Raw genomic sequence first — 17,232 nt, forward strand, 5'->3', positions numbered from 1 at the left:
GATTAGTGAGGGAATCCATGGGGGACATGAGGAGGAGTTGCTGTTTGCTCCCGACAATCTTATCTCAGAAACCACTGAGTACCTACCCTTCATTACAAGCAGGGCAGAGAAACAGGACACACCAGTTGCTCTAAAACTTTCTGCCTGAAAATACTGACATTAAGATTCCTACCTTGATCTGAACCTGCAGCTTCTAGAGTTTTGTGTTTCCAGAGTTCTTAGGCCTTGTAGCTGAGTGTTAGAGGAAAGAGAACCCAGCAGCTTCTCCGTTTTTAAAAGCCTCCTGTAATGTAAATAGGAACAGCAATCCTTCCAAGTTATTACCCTGTTAACAGGTTGACAGATATGTGCAAATTGTGACTCACTGCTCAATTTGGCTCCAAATTAATGTCTTTCTGTGCAGCCGCGTCTGCTCAAGTGTGGACTCGTCACCACTGCGGTGTGGCTGCTTGTTTGCCTTCACTCTAAAGGTAAAAATTAAAGTAATTTGATTCTGCCACAAAGTGGAGTGTAACATATGGATGGTGGCAGTGTGGGAGGAGAGCAAGCCGTTCTACCTGTCCTTAGCCCTGCTCTAGAAGCAGGGTGCCAGCGGTGCACTCTGAGCTCCATGCTGGTGCAAGCAGCGCCCACTGTCTTGGGAGGCAGCATCCTACAAGCACTGCCAAAGACCACCCCCCCACACACACACCAGCCCCCACCTTCAGCAGAAAGAAAGCCAGTTTTGCCTCCAGACTTTTAATCTGGCGTGGCACGCCTCCCTGGTTTCTGTCAAGTAACTAGTGGCTCATTTGTATCTCTAAGGCTGGGTCTATTTAAAAATGAAGTGTTTTGATTTCTGCATCTAAAATCTAGACACTGTTTTCCTCAGCTAAAGGTGCAGCTGACTTTCTTTGGTCTCTTTTTGGCAAATGCATAATGTCACCTGTAACAAAGGAATCTGCATCCCCTTTATGTTAGGCCTGCAAAGAAAAACAGTCTCCTTAAAATTCATTTCTGCTCAATGGAATTTTCAAATGAGTTTGCTGAGCCTTATCTAAGATCACAGGCAGGCAGGTGGGCAGAAGGAAACCACAGAAAACCCACCCTAGGACTCTTAACTTCCCTGTGCCAGTGGAAGTATCTTTCCTAAACTATCTTTCTTCTGCCACCACCTTCTCTTCCAAAGAAAGATTTCCATTAGCCATAGGGCCCAGAAATGGCTAGGGGTGCTTACTATTTGTCCACTGCAACTCTGGATGCTACAAAAGAAATCCAGACCAGGTGGCTGGTTTGGAATTCTAGGAAAGTGCAAGGTGAGGTTGGCTGTAACTTCATGTGTGGCCCAGGATCACCACATAACCCACTGTTCAGGTTTCCCAGCTTGCTCAGGAGTCTGATGTTCCAAATGGTATGTTGAAGGTTTCAAGGTGAAAGATAGAAGGCAGAGTAGGTTATGATGTGTCTTTTGGCTGAACTAGTGCATATTCATTGAGTTTCCTTCCAGAACTATGATGGCTATTGATTGAGGACTATAGAGAAGACACTGCCTGCCCCCTCACATTAGCATATACTTAGCAGTGACCTCCATTCACATAGGACAGAGGCTGTTTGCTTCCGCTGAGTCTGAAGAAATGGGTTGAAACCACACATAGAGATTTGGAAAAGTATCTGTAGATAAGTATTGCCAGCACCTGAGTTGACATGGTTTTATCACACATCTTCTGCTTGCCCAAAGGACACCAGGCAGTGCCACACTGATGCCTGGATGTACTATGAGGCTGTGAGTCAAGGGGATCACAGAAGACCACAGTGTTTCTTAGTCACTCAGGAATGACATTTCCAAAGCTGCTACATCTTAATAGAGTGAGGCCTCACCTGCAAGGAATGCTTGGAGCAAGTTCAGCTTTTAATAGCAAGCCGCCTCACTCATGTGGTGGTCCTTTGTGTGTGGGGTGGGGGGAGTAGCTGCTGGTGTGATGACACAGAATCTGTGGGCTACTTGAGGGCTGCCACTTTCTCCAGGAGCACCCCAGACAGCATACCTCTTCTCCTAGTCTCTGCACCCCCCTGCCCACTGGCCTCGTTAGTAGTTGCAAGGCCTTCTGCAGCCTCCCTCTCCTGTCCTCCTTCTGCATGAGAGCCTGACAGGTTGATCTGAGAACTGCTTTCTGACTTCATTAGCAGAAATGTTGGTGTTCACTTTTTAACAGATGGTATTCTTCTGTGTGCTGTCTCTCATGAGCCCCAGGTTCCTAACTGAAATTTTGTATCATGAGATCAAGGAGTTTATCTCTGCCTTCCCCCAGAAAGTATACCTTAGCCTGTCCCTGATGGCTGGACATGTAATTTAATTTGCTACATCCAGTGGATGTGAAACCCATCCCAAGACCCCTTAATGGGAAGTTTTGGGTCTTGGCTGGTGAATTGTATACATCCTTTGAGTCGGTGTGATGAGATAGTGAGCTGGCATGGTTTCCTATATGGGGAGCAGAGCCAGCCCTGTGTGTGCTGTGGGTCGGTATGTTCCCAGTGAGCCTCCACTACAGGGCAGGAGGGCTCTTGGGACCACCCGCCAGCACACTTGTCATGTGTGAGCTCTTAATAGGTACCCGGCACCATGCCAATTGCTTAATGCCAGTGGTCTCAGTAAGTATTAAACCCTGGGAGATGCAGGCAGGCCAGCAGAGAGGTGAAAATGGAGCTTCTAGCTCGCCTGGTATATTTGACTGTTGCTAAGAAAGGTTTAAGAGTTGGGGAGTTTAGGAGTAAAGTTAGGAATAAAGTGATAATAGGGACATAGAACACTGAGCAAATAAAAGCCAAGCAGAAATCCAAGAAAACTGAAAGCACAGCTCTTAGGTCTGACTAAAGAAGATATGGCTAAAGCACAGGGCTGTGCTTACAGTGGAGTCCTATTTGGAGTGGGGGGGGCACATACATATCCCAATGGAAAGTTAAGGTGCATTCAGAGACCCTTTGCAAAGGGTCATGGGAGGAAAAAAAGAGATGTTCTCATAGGGAGCCTTGTAATACTGTCTTCTGCAAAAAGTATCACAGCAACTATAAGTATGAAATGAAGTCTTCATGCCTATGGATTCCCAACCCCCAACAGGACTCCAGTTCATACTTATGTACTTCTTCCACACCCAGGTACGTCGATGATGTGATCAGCCGTATTGACAGGATGTTTCCAGAAATGTCCATTCATTTATCCAGACCCAATGGGACTTCAGCAATGCTTCTGGTAAGATCTGCTTGCCTATGTATGGGGACTCGTGGAAGAAAAACCTGTCTTGAAGCTCAGCTCCCCGTGAGGCTGAGATGACTCAGTAAAGTGCCAAAAGCTGTGTATGGGAACATGTACTGTAAGCCTAGTGCTGGAGGGTAGAGGCAAGAGGGGCCTGCAGCATGCTAACATGGTGGCCCAACTGAGTGTGAGCACTAGGTTCAATGCCAGATCTTGTCTGAAAAAAACACCCACCTCTGGCTTCTAGACACACACACACAAACACACACACACCCCACAATGCTTTGTTACATAAGCTCTAGACACACTGGAGATGAAATCCCAGCTTTCTTTCTTGGCATCCTTTAGGGTAGTGGTTCGCAGCATTCCTAACACTGCAACCCTTTACCTCAGTCCCTCAGGTTTTGGTGACTCCCCAACCATAAAATTATTTTCATCGTTACTTGTTATGAATCGTAATGTAAATATCTGTGTTTTCTGGTGGATTTAAGTGTCCCCTATGAAATGGTCATTAGACCCCCCCCCCCAAAGATGTCTCGACCCACAGGTTGAGAACCACTGCTTTACGATGAACATTACCCTCTGAAACCTTGCTTTGGAGCAAATTGTAGCCCTGGTAAGAGTTACCAATAGTGTGAAGGCACTGTAAGCTATTTGACCTTGAGTCAGTTCATGTGAAGACCTCAGCAACATTGGGTAAATTTTATATTTTCCCTAAGGGATTAGACTTAGCTGTTCTCAGCTATGGTACCTTGCTAAAGAGAACAAACACGATGTTGCCCCAGGGCTTTGTAGACTAGACTATGAAAGTCATTTTCCATCCTCACAGTATAGGAGAAAGCGTCTGGACCTTTGTCACCAATGATTTCTGATTCTGTTGTTTCTTTTTGGGTTTGTACTGAGCATTCTGGCCTCATTGTCCACTGACATTTGTCTTTTCATAAATTGACCAAAGACAGCGTGCTTTGAAGACTAGTGGCCTAGGGATATGTTGTGGTGTCCATGAGGTGGTTTCTGATGTCTATGTAATAGATGCCTGAGGAACACCTCCTGGGACACATGTTTTATGTCTATGTGTTGTACAAAGGATAGGCCTTGGTGAGCATTGCGGGGCAAGGCTCTGCATGTGATCTTGCTGCCTTGGGTCTCATGTGAACTCCCCCTGCTGTGGCATTTTCCTGTGTATAACCTTATGGATCACCAGTCACCCAGGTGAGCCATTCTTTACCCAGCCCCTTCATCCTGGAAAATCTGATTGTGTGTGCATGCTCATTTTTGTCCAGTGAGTGGAAAGGATGTGAGCTTCCTAAGTTTGCAATAAATATTTCATTTGTAACTATAATATGTATATAATTTCTGAAGTCCATTTAAGCAGTTTCCTCCTTGGTGGCCAAAGTATGCTGGGATTCTTTCCAGTTTTGTATTTTATATATCACACATGCATGTGCGCACGCGCGCGTGCACACACACACACACTCACACACACACAAACACACACACACACACACACACACCAAAGCCAAAGCAGTTCTTTGCTGTTGTTCTGGAAAGACCAGGGCTTCAGGCCCCTCAGAAACAGGAGCCATCACCATCCAGCCAGGGCATTTAACCTGTGAAAACACACTGAGTAAGCTGGGTAACATGTGCGTGCAAGCTGGGATGAGTAAGTACCTAGTAAATACTAGCTGAATACAGGACGGATAGGAAAGCTTGGTTGACGTCAGTGGTGTGCCTTGGTTCACTGGCTAGGGTGGAGCTTTGCTCTCTACTTCTACTCCTGCTCCTTGTAGGGGATTGAACTAGCTTGCTCCTGACCAGTCAGACAATTCCTGGTGAAGTCTCCTCGAGTGTCTTTGTGAGCCTTAGGTCATCACCTGTGTCCTATCTGTACATTCCAAACCGTAGCAAATGTGCCATGTAAATTCTCAGCCTCTTGTGTGTAGCGCACAGCGCTCTTCTCGTTGGGAGTTATCCTGCTGCTGTGTGAGTTAGTGGCTCGTGGTATAATGAGGGCTGTTTCTGTTCTCTGAAGGGATGAGCTCAGTCATCCAAAAATAAATCTAGCTGTGTTGATATTTAGTTTCAGCTAATCTACTGCCTAACATCCCATTATTAATTTTCCTCCAACAGTCAAAATATTGTAAGAGCTTAACTGAGTCAGACTGAAGCAAGCTGCTGGCTTCTCGCATCACTTAAAACATTATCATCTCCAGGTTTTTGACTGATGAGCTAGGTATAAGAAAATGAAGCTTTCACTGTGATGTTTGAAATATACCCTAGTAGTTTATAATCTTTATTTAGATGTTAATTTGATTTGCAAAAACCTTAGGTTTGTGTCTACATCTCTCCAAAACTGCATATTAGCCCCCCTTCCCCCCACCTTGATGATACAGCCTTCCTTGAGCCATTGGCCACATTATCCCATCTCACTCTGCCCTAGTTGTTTGAGGCCTTAGGAAACTCACTAGCAACTAAACTGTTGCCCCGCTAACACATGGATTTCTTCACTGAATTCAATAGCTCTCATACCTGAGTGGTCCTCAGAATCCCTGGGTAGTTTCCCACAAATGCACATTCCTTGCAGGCTGCTCAGAATTCCTGAGTTGGTAGCTCTTGGCAGAGCCGTAGATCTCCATGTTCATGTACCCTAAGAGCAGCTGGAGCTGTGGAGTACATTTTGAAAAATATGTTGGACTCCTGCGGAGATGACAACTCACCCACATATACCATGAGAACCATGCCCTGCACCCAGCAGTTCTGCTTCTGCAAGTGGGTCTAAGAGAAACTTTTCCAGGCTTGTTTGTGAGAGAAAACCACAGAAACAAATCAGACAACCATCAGAGATCCCTGGAAGCCCAGCCCTTAGGTGCGCCCCTGCCATGGTGTCAGACTGATACATAAACTCATCCTACCATTCGGTGAATTCTTGGTAAAGCACCAAGCAAGGCGGGGGACAGACCTGAGTGTTTTAGTCCCCACACTTGTAGGGCTGCCACTGCAATGTAGAAAGTAGGGCCAGAGACCAGCCACTGTTGTGGGGCAGAAGCAGGCAGGGAACACGGGAGAGAGTGGTGCTGAGGGTAGTGGGCAGCGTGTTGGGAACTAAGACCAGACCCACAGGAAGTGTAGTGAAGCAAGGTCCAAGGGAGGCAACTTGGGTAAATAGACTTATCAGGCTGGAATGCAGGAAGTCAGGAAACCACCCAAGTCCAGGGACCATGCTTGGCCTCCCTGGCTGGGATAGAGCTCAGAAGGTTGTAAACTTTTTGTACTTTGTTTTTTTTTTTTTTTTTTTTTTTTTTTTTTGTTTTGTTTTGTTTTTTCCTAATCTTTAGTGACACCTGCTGTTGTTAATCTAGGTATGACCCTTTCATATCTATTTATTAATATTGAGGTGCTGGAGAGATGACTCACTGCTTAATGCTTGCTGTTCTTCAAAAGTATGAGAGTTCAGTGCCTAGCACCCACATTGGAGAGCTCACAGCCGCCTGTAGCTCCAGGTGCTCTAACACCGTCTTCTGGACTCCTCTGCTACCTGCACTCATGTGCACATGTACACACGTACATTAAAGATAATGTCTTAAAATCTGTAGTAATATAAAACCTGCCACAGATAAGAGCTAGCAAATTATCTGCAGTGTGTGGCATGTGTGAGTTCTCCCTCACATCAATCCATAGAAACCATACCCCCTCCCTTTGCTCATCACTCCTCAAGGGGCTTTATTTATATTGCTAAGTACAATTTTTCATTTTCTCATTTTTAATTCAGTGTGTTTGAAAGCTATTATATGTTGTCTTTAAGGACTAATTTTTTACTCAGCCTTTTTTGTTTAGTAAATTTTATTCAAATTATTGGTTTATTTATTTTTCTGATAGGAAATATTCTGTTATTTTTCTGTCAGTGGTCATTTGATTTGTTTCTGAATTTTTTTAAACAATTCAGCTCAGAGCATTCTTGGCCCTTGAATTTTGGTCCTGTGGGATACAGGGTTACCTTGTTTTCCTCTCACCTGGTATCTGCTGTACTACTTACCATGGGCTAACTTGCTTTAGGACAGTATTTATTTTTTTGGCATAAATAATTTTTGAGATTATACTATAATCACATCATTTCTGCTTTCCATTCTTCCCTCCAAACTCTCCAATATACCACCCACCGACTTTTCTCTTTCAAATTCATGGTCTCTTTTATGGGTGTGTGTGTGTGTGTGTGTGTGTTCTCCTTTAGGTCAGTTGTTCTTGACTGAATTGTTGTCTCCCAAGAGGTATATGGCAATGCCTGGTGGTGTTTTTAAGAGACTTTATGCTGGCATCTGAGTGGGTGGAGACCAGAGATTCTCCTACATATGCTTTTCTGCAGTGAGCATGTGCAGCCCAGCAGACCACAAGGTGAAGGTCGGGAAGCCTGGCTTAGGCATGCAGATGTTCACCTTCCTGTTGCCGATGTGTTTTCTAGATAGTTACACTAATTTATACCCACCAGCAACTCTGAATACTGGATTTTCCCCAGACCTCTAAAGACTGGAGGCCTTTCACTTTACCTGCCCATCAGACACTCCGGAAAGCCACGCTGCCGTATTTTTGTGATGCACCAGCAGTGGTTGCTGGAGCAATCAAAACCTGAGTTCTAGCACATTCTTTTTTACCACACTGAATATTATGGGAATTCTGTGTTAATGCTTTTATCACTAAGATCCCATTTTATAAGCCTTATAAGAAGAAATGGTCTTTGTATTTCTCCAATCTTTGTGTGCGTGTATTTTGAATGTGTGGGAAATGCACACATGTGCAGTTGTAGAAACCAGAAGTGGCATAGAGTTGTCTTCCTTAATTCTCTACTTTATTTGAGATAGGATCTTACTATATAAACCTGGCTATCCTCCAGCTCACACAGATCTGCCTGCCTCTGCCTCCTGGGGCCTGGGATTAAAGGTATACAATACCATGCCCAGCTTCTACCTTCTTTTTAAAAACAGGTTCTCTGAGTGAATCTGGAGCTAGATTTCATTTCAGCTAGACGTCTTGGCCAGCAAGCCCTCAGAATCCAACTATTCCCACCTCACAGTTCCGGGGTTGTAGATGCACATGGCCAAACCTGGATTCAGGTGTTGGGATCTGAGGTATTTAGGGTTGCACAGTAAGCACTTTACACAGTATGCCATCCCCCAGTCCACAATGGAGTTCTTCAAGCTCCTTAATGCTGGGGGACAGTGGCATGCTGAACTCTCAGGCCATGTGTTCTGGTGCTTCAGACTCACCTCCGTTCATTCCCATTTCTGTTGCAGTAAGTACCAACAGCTGCATCCCATAGATACAACAGCTCTTAGATATTCTCAGCCATTTTCAGTAGAAAGAGGTTCGGAGACCAAAATTATGAGAACCACTCCTTTAAGAAGAAATTAATTACAAATATCAGAACAGCTGAGTGCTGTGGTCTGTGCACTGCTGATGAGGAGGCAACCAGAGGATCACAAGCCTGCAGAACATTGAAGACCACAAAGATCTAAAGGGGGGGGGGGTGGAGGAAGAAGAACCTTCTTCAACAAGATACATCAAATAATATATCTCAAAAGAGACACTCTAAAATGTTTGTTATAATGGTACTCTTGATTGGAAATTTGTCAGTGACTAAAAACCTTTGATGTGAACTAAAAACACAAGAACTTGAGACAACCATCAGACAGTTCCTTCAACCAGTTAATTCTGTACCCAGGAGATAAGTAGAGAAAGTCAGATACCTGGGAGATTGAGCAAAATGGGGAATGGATAACCTTGCCCAAATTTGGACTCAGGCACATGAACTTCCTGCCAAATGTTGGTAGTCTGCTTAGTGAGGTCAGGACCTCATTGCTATGAAACAAAGGAGCCCATCAGTTTACAGTGGTTGCTGCTCTTGTAGAGGAGTTGAGTTCGGTTCTCAGAACCTATGCTGGGCACCTTACAATTGCACATAACTCTAGTTCCAGTTCCAGTGCCATCTTCTGGCCTCCCCATGGCACCTGTATGAATGTGGTGCACATGCATATGTACAGATAAACATTCGTACATGTAAAATTCAAAAACAGGCAAGACAGTTTTCAAAGAAAAGTCAAGGACATGTGTATCCTTTCAAGCATCATCAGGATTCTGTACCTGTGAGCCTATCTGGAGCATCTTTTGGGAGATTGAGCTTCCCCAGCCAAGAAAAAGTAGGCTGATCAGCCCCAGGGCATGCTGAGTAAGGCACTAACAAGGTAGCCACAGGGTAGAGAGAGACCCTATAAACATTGTGTTCAATTGCACAGTGAGGAGTTTAAAAAGATGCAGATGGAATAAGTGTATTGATTGTGTGTGTGTGTGTGTGTGTGTGTGTGTGTGTGTGTGTGTGTGTATGTATGCAGTCAGTGAGAATTAAGGATACTATTAGATTCTAAGAAAAGGCAAATCATGGCTTCCAGTTTAGTGTTTTTATGAGATTCCTGAGTGTGCAAAAGAGGTCTCTGTTTCTTTTGCCCTCTCCTGGGCTCTTTTTTTTTTTTTTTTTTTTGTTTTTGTTTTTTTTGTTTTGTCCAACTTTGATGTAATTTTTGTTTTAACATATCTTAATCCCTTAGAAGCCTGCTTGTTTTCTAATGAGACAGAAAGGGAGTAGATCTGGATGGGAGGGGATGTGGGGAGGAACTGGGAGGAGTAGAGGGGAAACAATAATCAGGACATATTATGTAAGAAAAAAGTCTATTTTCAATAAAAAAAGGAAAAAAGCTAAAGTGATGCATAAGAAAATGGGGTCTGAAGGCTTTAGCATATAGAGATACAAAGGTAAGTATGAGAACTATAGACCTAATAAAGGGGTATAGCTTAATGATAGAGCATTTGCCTAGCATGAATGAGGTCCTGGGTTCCATCACCAGCGCCAGAGAAAAGAAAAGTACATGTGGTATATACATGCAATCTTAGCATTGAGGATGAGGTGGGCAGGCCTGCAAATTTTAAGATTGGTCTGAGCTATCACAAAGTGCGTGCACACGCGTGTGCGCATGCACGCACACACAGGAATAAAGGAGCGAAAGGGGGAAATTGGGAAGGAATACTAAGAAATACTAAACGTAATATAATTATAGAATCAAATTGTGAACACATGTATAGTCACATCGATAAATGGGAATTAATACTATTCTAAAAGGCTATTTTAATGTGAATTAGTACATACTAAAAGACTTTTCCAAAGTCTAAAGCTCATAGGGGAAAAGAAGTACACATAAAAGAATATAAACAACTAAAAAGGGAAGATGCTTGGAGAATAAGGCCTGTGTTCCTTAAAACACACCTAGAAGTCTCTAGGAGTCAAAAATATGGCCCCAGACTAGAAGATTAAAATAGACCAGAACTGATATGGAAACTGACAGAGCAAATGGTACAGGTGACATCTCTAGTCAGTGGGCCACAGCCACAGAAAGGGGAGTAGCTTCTGATTTAAAAAAAAAAAAAAAAAGAAAAAAATCCTAGCAAATCAAGATAGCTGGCAAGTGTGTCCTTGGTGCAGAGAAATCATTTTGTTAATTTTAAAAACAAGGCAGAAAATAGTAAAAATGGGGAAACAATTAACACCCCCCAGTATTTAAATAGATGAAAAGATGTCCAATCTCATGCCCAGAAAGCTGTGGATTAAAACAACATTCAGGGCTGTCACCTATCTGCCAGATTAGGGGAACTGAAAAATTCACCCTATGGTCTGCTGCTGAAACAAAGGAATGGGCCTCTTGTGTCACTGCTGATGGTGACAGGGGCCATCTAGAGGCAGCACCCTTCATGGTGTCTACAGTGTCTGCAAAACTGTGTCTGCATTTGCCTTTGACCAGCAGGACTTATACTAGGAGGTGGCTCTGAAGACCCCTTGCAACAATATGGAAGCATGCGTGTACAGCTGTTCATTAACGACTTGTTTGTGACTGCAAAACCTTAGGATAACCCGCACACTTAGAGGACGACGCCTGAGAAGATCATGAAACAGCCCCACAATAGAGCTACACTACTTCTGTTTTCATCTTTGAGAGATGAGAGAAAGACCTGTGACCTCTGTGAAGTGACTTCCAGGCATACTGCTATTTAAAGAGAAAAGCAAATGCTTTTTTCAGTACGGCCCCTCTTTGTGAGGAGAAAGAAGACATCCATTACCTGTCCATTTTTAAGGGGAAGACACACATGGAGGGTTAGACCTGAAACGAAGCAGACTGTTTAGGAGACAGTTGAGCGGTGTGTTAAGTGTGAGGGCTGAAAGTGGATGCGACAGATGCACAATGAGTCGGGCAGAGTGACTGGAGCTTCTGGGATTAAGTCCAGACTGGGCTGTTTATCTTTTTTTTACTTTTGTTTTTAACCAGAAAGAAAGCAAACAGAATTAAAGAAAGCTAAAGATATTTTAGTCAAATAATGTATTCACTCCTTGAAGAACAGAGAAGAAAGTAGAGAAGGAATTCTAGAACCTTTGAATGTGGGGTTTTGACCCAGCCTTTTGGTCGAGTAATGGCTGTGAACTAAATCACACAGTGTAGTTTGTGGGGCGGCTTTACAGAAGTCAAAATTGGTATGTCTAGAGCTCTGTGTGTGTAGGATGGAGTACCTATAGAAATAGGAGACCATAAAAGCCAAGCTCCTATAGAGAGGGACGCCGCCAATGTGGAAAGAAAGCCACAATAAGTGCTTGGTGTCTCATGGCAACTGGGAGTGTTAACATAAACAGAAATGCTGGTGTGCCTTGCATGCATACTTACAGGTGTGCCCCAGCGCTGTCTGCTAAGAAGGTCTAAGCTAGAGCCCAAAGACAGTGAGCACCTCTCTTGTGCACATCTTGGTCTCTAAATGCCAGTTTTGCTAGCAGGATTCCTTTGAGTGAGCAGCTGAGGACAGTACAGGATGAGCATGGGGCATCTTGCTATGCCAGTAAGTAGGGGAAATGCCCAGAGAATGATGGGTATAGGGCGTCAGCAGCATAGATATCATTTTGATATCCATACCTGAGACTGCAGATTATATGACATCATTCATCATAACCCACAGAGTGCAGTCCTCATCGTGAATCCTCCTGATGAAGTAAAGTATTGAGAAGCACCAGTGCAGCTTCACAGGAACTGTGAAGAAAGCTCAAATTTAGGGGGAAATGGGAAGTTGGGCTACACCTCAGTAAGTCTTTAGACATATGTCATTGCTGTGAGTGCAGGCTTCTTACCGATCTACCACCTTTAGCCAGAGTGGAACTGAGGGCTGACCAATTTGGGGTGGAGGGGGGTGTTTAAAAAGGGACCATGGCCTCAGGAGGCTTTGTGGATGCCTGTAGTTCTGAAGTCTCTGAGCTAAAGTCTGTTCCATGCTTCTGTGGGGACTTGCACTCATACCGTAGTTAACTGTTTTGAAGGCCGGTGACTTTGGGTTCTGTGGAGAATGCAGCACTCTGTGAGGTGTTTCATGGCCATTGCCTGCTCTGAAATGGCTGTTCCAACCTCAGAACTCTCACTTGAGCCATGAGCGACTAAGGGGTGAGGACTTCACTATGAGATGATGTCCTGTGGGTCTTTCTGGAGGAGAAGGTGGTGCATCTTGAAGCTTCTGACTCTGACACCAAGTCAAATGGTTTGGGTTTGTCTTCTAATTTCTTTGAGTACTCTATGCTTTTTCTTGATGCTAAGTACCATCCATTGCATCTCTAGCGTCATTAATTAGTTACAGGACAGCCCTCCACAGATGTGGTGTGTACCTGTATCCATTTACAGATTAGCAGTAACTGAGTGCATCCTAACACCCCCTCAAAATGCTGACTGAATTGATGACAGCCAAGTTAGACAGTCTCCTTTACTCCAAAGGCTGACCCCTTTGCCAGTAGTCTTCATCCTCAATGTTCCCAGTGATGCCCTTAAAACCCCACAGCTCCATCTCTGTGTTTCAGTTGCTGTGTCCCAAGGAGCTGGAACTCTGACTCCACCTCCCCAACAGGTCTGCCTCTCTAGGCTGGCGTTTGTAGCAGTGAATTGAAATGTTAGAGAAGGCAATTCCAATACCCAGGGAATAGTGGTAGATGTTACTCTCTAAGTGTTTGTGTATATTATGTGAAATTGATGTGTGGTGGAAACAGCTAGCGTTGGCCTTTTTGAGGCAAGGTGAAGCTGTGTGTTCACCATTCAGAAAAGTGCCCTTCCGTCCTTAACTGTGTATGTTTGTCTCAGGCTGTCTAGTTTGATTTATTCTGTAGTAAATGTTGGGCCAGTTTTCAGGCCAGATTACTTATCTTACACTCTGCCCCCAATTTGGCCTTGTTCTGTTCCAGCGTGTCCCCTTGTTCTGTAACAAATGTTTATTGATCAGTCTCTGAAAGATGGCCCAGCCCCTCCTCTCCAGCAGCACAGTCCCTGGCCAGGTGTCTCGTGCACACTGCTCCCCATGAACTGCCTGTCCCTCCTTGGGCATCTCCTCAGCACTCTGTCTGTCTCCCCCATGCTTGCTTCTGTCCCCAGACTCTTGCCTCTGCTTTTTCCTTAGTCTCCTGGTCTACTTTACTCTAGACACTGCTCTCCATCTTCCACTGGAGTACTCACTCCATAGAGGCCTCTCTCTCTCTCTCTCTCTCTCTCTCTCTCTCTCTCTCTCTCTCTCTCTCTCTCTCTCTCTGTCCCCTTGGCCCCAGTGGTATGCAAGAGAAAGAGAAAGCCTCCTCCTTAGAGGTGCTGGTATTGTTATGATAGCTTGGCCTCAGTTTAATCTTTCAAGCTCAACTCCTTCTCTTCTCCCTCCTGCCTAGCCGTGCTCAGAGCTGTTGCTCATTGCCATCTTGAATGACACAATTCTTCCTTGTATGAAAGCAGGCCAGTGTCTTGTAGGAGGTTCAGCATCCTTGCTCCAACCTGCTGAATGCCAAGAGACTGCAACAAGCAGCATTCTTCTCCACTGACTTCTTGGGAACTCCATACCTGCTTGCTTCTGTGCTTTGTGCCTGCTGTTTCCTCGGCCTATGGCCTCCTTCCCCACCTGCCCTCCTGGCAGAGCCACTGTGCGTTCCTTAAGATACTACCTACCATCTTTCATGATGCTAACGTGTACCTTTTGCTTGAGTGGCCCCTCCTTCCTCTGTGCTCCTCTAGCCCTTCATTCATATACCTGCATTGACAGAACGTACTATGTACAGAAGAGGCACAAACTGATCTTAAAGAGTTGTCCTGCCTTAAAGCACCATTTGACAGTATCTGCAGTCTGAGGTACCACTGTGCACAGCCTTTACGGCAGTCCTAAAGGGGAAAGAAGGGTGAGATGTGCCTGTGAGCATCTGTGGTGTTCCTTAACTGTAGTTAGCCTTCCATAATAGCCCTTGCTACTGAACCTGGAACCTTTACAAAGAAGAGTTCTCATGGGACATCCTTCTACAGCATAGAGAAGCAACCTGAACTATTGTTGTTGGTTTTGTTAGAAAACAACTGTATTGAGTGGTGGGTAGTCTGGACCCTCAGTTTGTATTTGGCCCAAAGGAGCCCTGTCATTCAACACCCACTGCAGTCTATAATACGCTGCAAGAATGCCTCATGCTTTCAGAGACAGAGCTTTTTCGAAAGAGCTGTTAGCATGGGAGTCCAGGCTGCTCTTTAGATGAGCGGGTTGTCTTGATTCAGATTTATACACAGCTGGTGAATCTCATTAGCTCACAATCACACTGCATAGACCAAGCATGTAAACAGTTGAGACCTTCCAGGGTGGTACTAAATCTTCAGCCCATTTTGAAGTAGTACATCTTGGCAGTTTACTTTGTTCCTTAATCCCAGACTACACATGTGACTTTTCCTCCCATTAATCTTCTCATTGGATCCACAGAATGAGATAGCATTTGCTCGGTTTCAACCCTAGGGATGTGCATAGTCTAGCTGTTGACAGCCAGATTAAAGGATGAGCATGAGTCTGCACCAGGATGGCCCATGGCCTTGTTAGCTATATTGTGTGGGACTTTAATTAGAATATTATGCACTAATTTTTCTGTCTACAGTCAGAACAGCAGTTGCACCACAGCCCGGATGGTAGGGACTGTGATACACACAGGCTCTGGAGAACAAATCCACCTGGGTGTAGGTGCTTGCTTGGTCCTCTCTAGATATGCGCCTGGTACCTATTCACTGACTATGTTCCCATTAGTACTTCTCTAAGTTGGAGCTGAGGGTAGTCCTGCCTCTCAGGGCTGGGATGGCAAGAGTTTTGCTAGGTACCCACTGAAGATCTTGGCATTCCATATTCCTTGTTTCTGTGCATATTTACCACATCACTATGATGCTAAACACAGTTCAGAGACATTTCCTTTGTAAACAGTACACCTTGCCAGATGCTGCATGGACATCCAACCGTAGCCTAGTGCCAGCTGCCATCTCTTCTTCCCTGTCTTATGCAGTCCCATTCCTCCTGGATTCTTGCCTCTGCCCTGTTGGTCTTCTGCGCTGTAACTGGCGTGCTACTTGTGAACCCTTGCTTTTCTGCCCAGAGACACCATTGACTTCCTACTGTATGAGGAAGAGGGAGTCTCCTTCCAAACCCACCTGATTTGTCCCGCCCAGTGTTGCCGGCTCCTCAGCTTATTCTTGAATGCAACCTCTGAGGGGGTAGTAATGGTTCCATCTAGCGCACAGAGTCTGTCACCGCAGGATACCCTCTGAGCATATCTGAAGTGAAAGAATGTGCTCTTTTACAGTGGGGTCCCACACCAGACCTAAGAGGTGTACACTTCCTAGAAGGGGGAGAACTTGCCTCAGCACCTCCCAAAATACAAGCCTGGGTCCCCCTGACTGCCAGCAAGTGCTATCTGCCATGCTATGTGGCTCTCACCTTTGTGATGCTCCTGAGACTAAGATCCAAGAATCTCAGTGTCTTTGAAGTTATACCATGTTGGTTTTGTTCTTTATTCTCAATTTCTGAATGGTTGGATCCATGGGGCACATAGCAGTCACTAAGAGATTAGGGAGGGCCAGCGTTTTGGTCCCTGCCTTTCTACTCTCATCCCTGAATACATCTTCCCACAACACCCCCCAGCTGGAAGCCCACCCTAAGAAGAGAAATCTTTTGTTATTTTCAGTTGTATTGTCAGATACTAATTGTAGAAAGGAGTGCATTTCATTCTGACATTTTCAGGCATATATGTGGTATACATTGATCATGCTCATCACCCCCTCCCACCTAGGAAAGGATGAGTGCACCCATTCTGTCTTGTTCTTGTTGTATTTACAAGTTCAGAACTCTGCATGCTTGTGGAAGAGCTGCAGGTGAGTCTCTGAATGGACAAAGGAAGGCAATTACTACACATATAAAGTTCATCTGCTGTTCAGTTCAGCAGCAGCTGATGTGGGCACCATGCCATGGTTCACAGAGCCCTACTTGATTCTTGGTAGTGCCAGAGATGGAACTCTGGGCTGGCTCCACCCCACTCTCCAGGAGGACCCTCACATTGCCTTGGGTGCTGCTGGGATTGTCTTTGGTGGGTTTTTTTTTTTTTTTGTTGTTGTTGTTTGTTTGTTTTTATTTCTGCAGTATAAGGATAGAGCCTGATATCACACACCCTAGGCAAGTACTCCCCACTGGCATTATAGGCCTCTTCCATAGGTACTAGTTAAAAAATCAGCTTCACCCCAGAAGTACTGAGGTAAAAGGATCTAGAGCCCTAAGCCACCCACTGCCCTGTAGTGAACACAGGTCCTCAGAGACCTCCTAGCCATACCATCTGGGAAGAGGTAAGTGGACAGACCGTGGAAGCTGAAACAAGAGGGCTAGCAGGGAAGATGGCCCCGCCCTGAGTATCTTCTGATGGTCCCTAAGGCAACAAGGCTGCACCCCGTCTGGCCCTTTAATGCCAGCCCCTCAACAGAAGATGTCGCACAGTTTTAGATGAGAAACTGCAAGTGAAGAGGTTCCACAACAGATGCAAGGTCCAGTACGTCCCAAACTTACAGCGAGCTCCTTGAAATGATAGGGCCCTGGGCTCTTCTGTTACCCTCTACCATTTTCCATAA

At 45.0% G+C, this 17,232-nt stretch overlaps 1 protein-coding gene across 2 annotated transcripts in view; it reads left to right on the plus strand.

Moving 5' to 3' along the window:
* Positions 1 to 17,232, plus strand: part of Med27 (mediator complex subunit 27) — a 168,034-nt gene that overhangs the window by 111,192 nt on the left and 39,610 nt on the right. For both annotated transcript variants that reach the window (XM_051185031.1, XM_051185032.1), the window contains exon 4: positions 3,133 to 3,226. In XM_051185031.1, coding sequence (XP_051040988.1) covers positions 3,133 to 3,226 — 94 coding nt within the window. The remainder of the gene's footprint in view (positions 1 to 3,132; positions 3,227 to 17,232) is intronic.

Source organism: Phodopus roborovskii, unplaced genomic scaffold (genome assembly GCF_943737965.1).
Source record: "Phodopus roborovskii unplaced genomic scaffold, PHOROB, whole genome shotgun sequence".
NCBI lineage: Eukaryota > Metazoa > Chordata > Mammalia > Rodentia > Cricetidae > Phodopus > Phodopus roborovskii.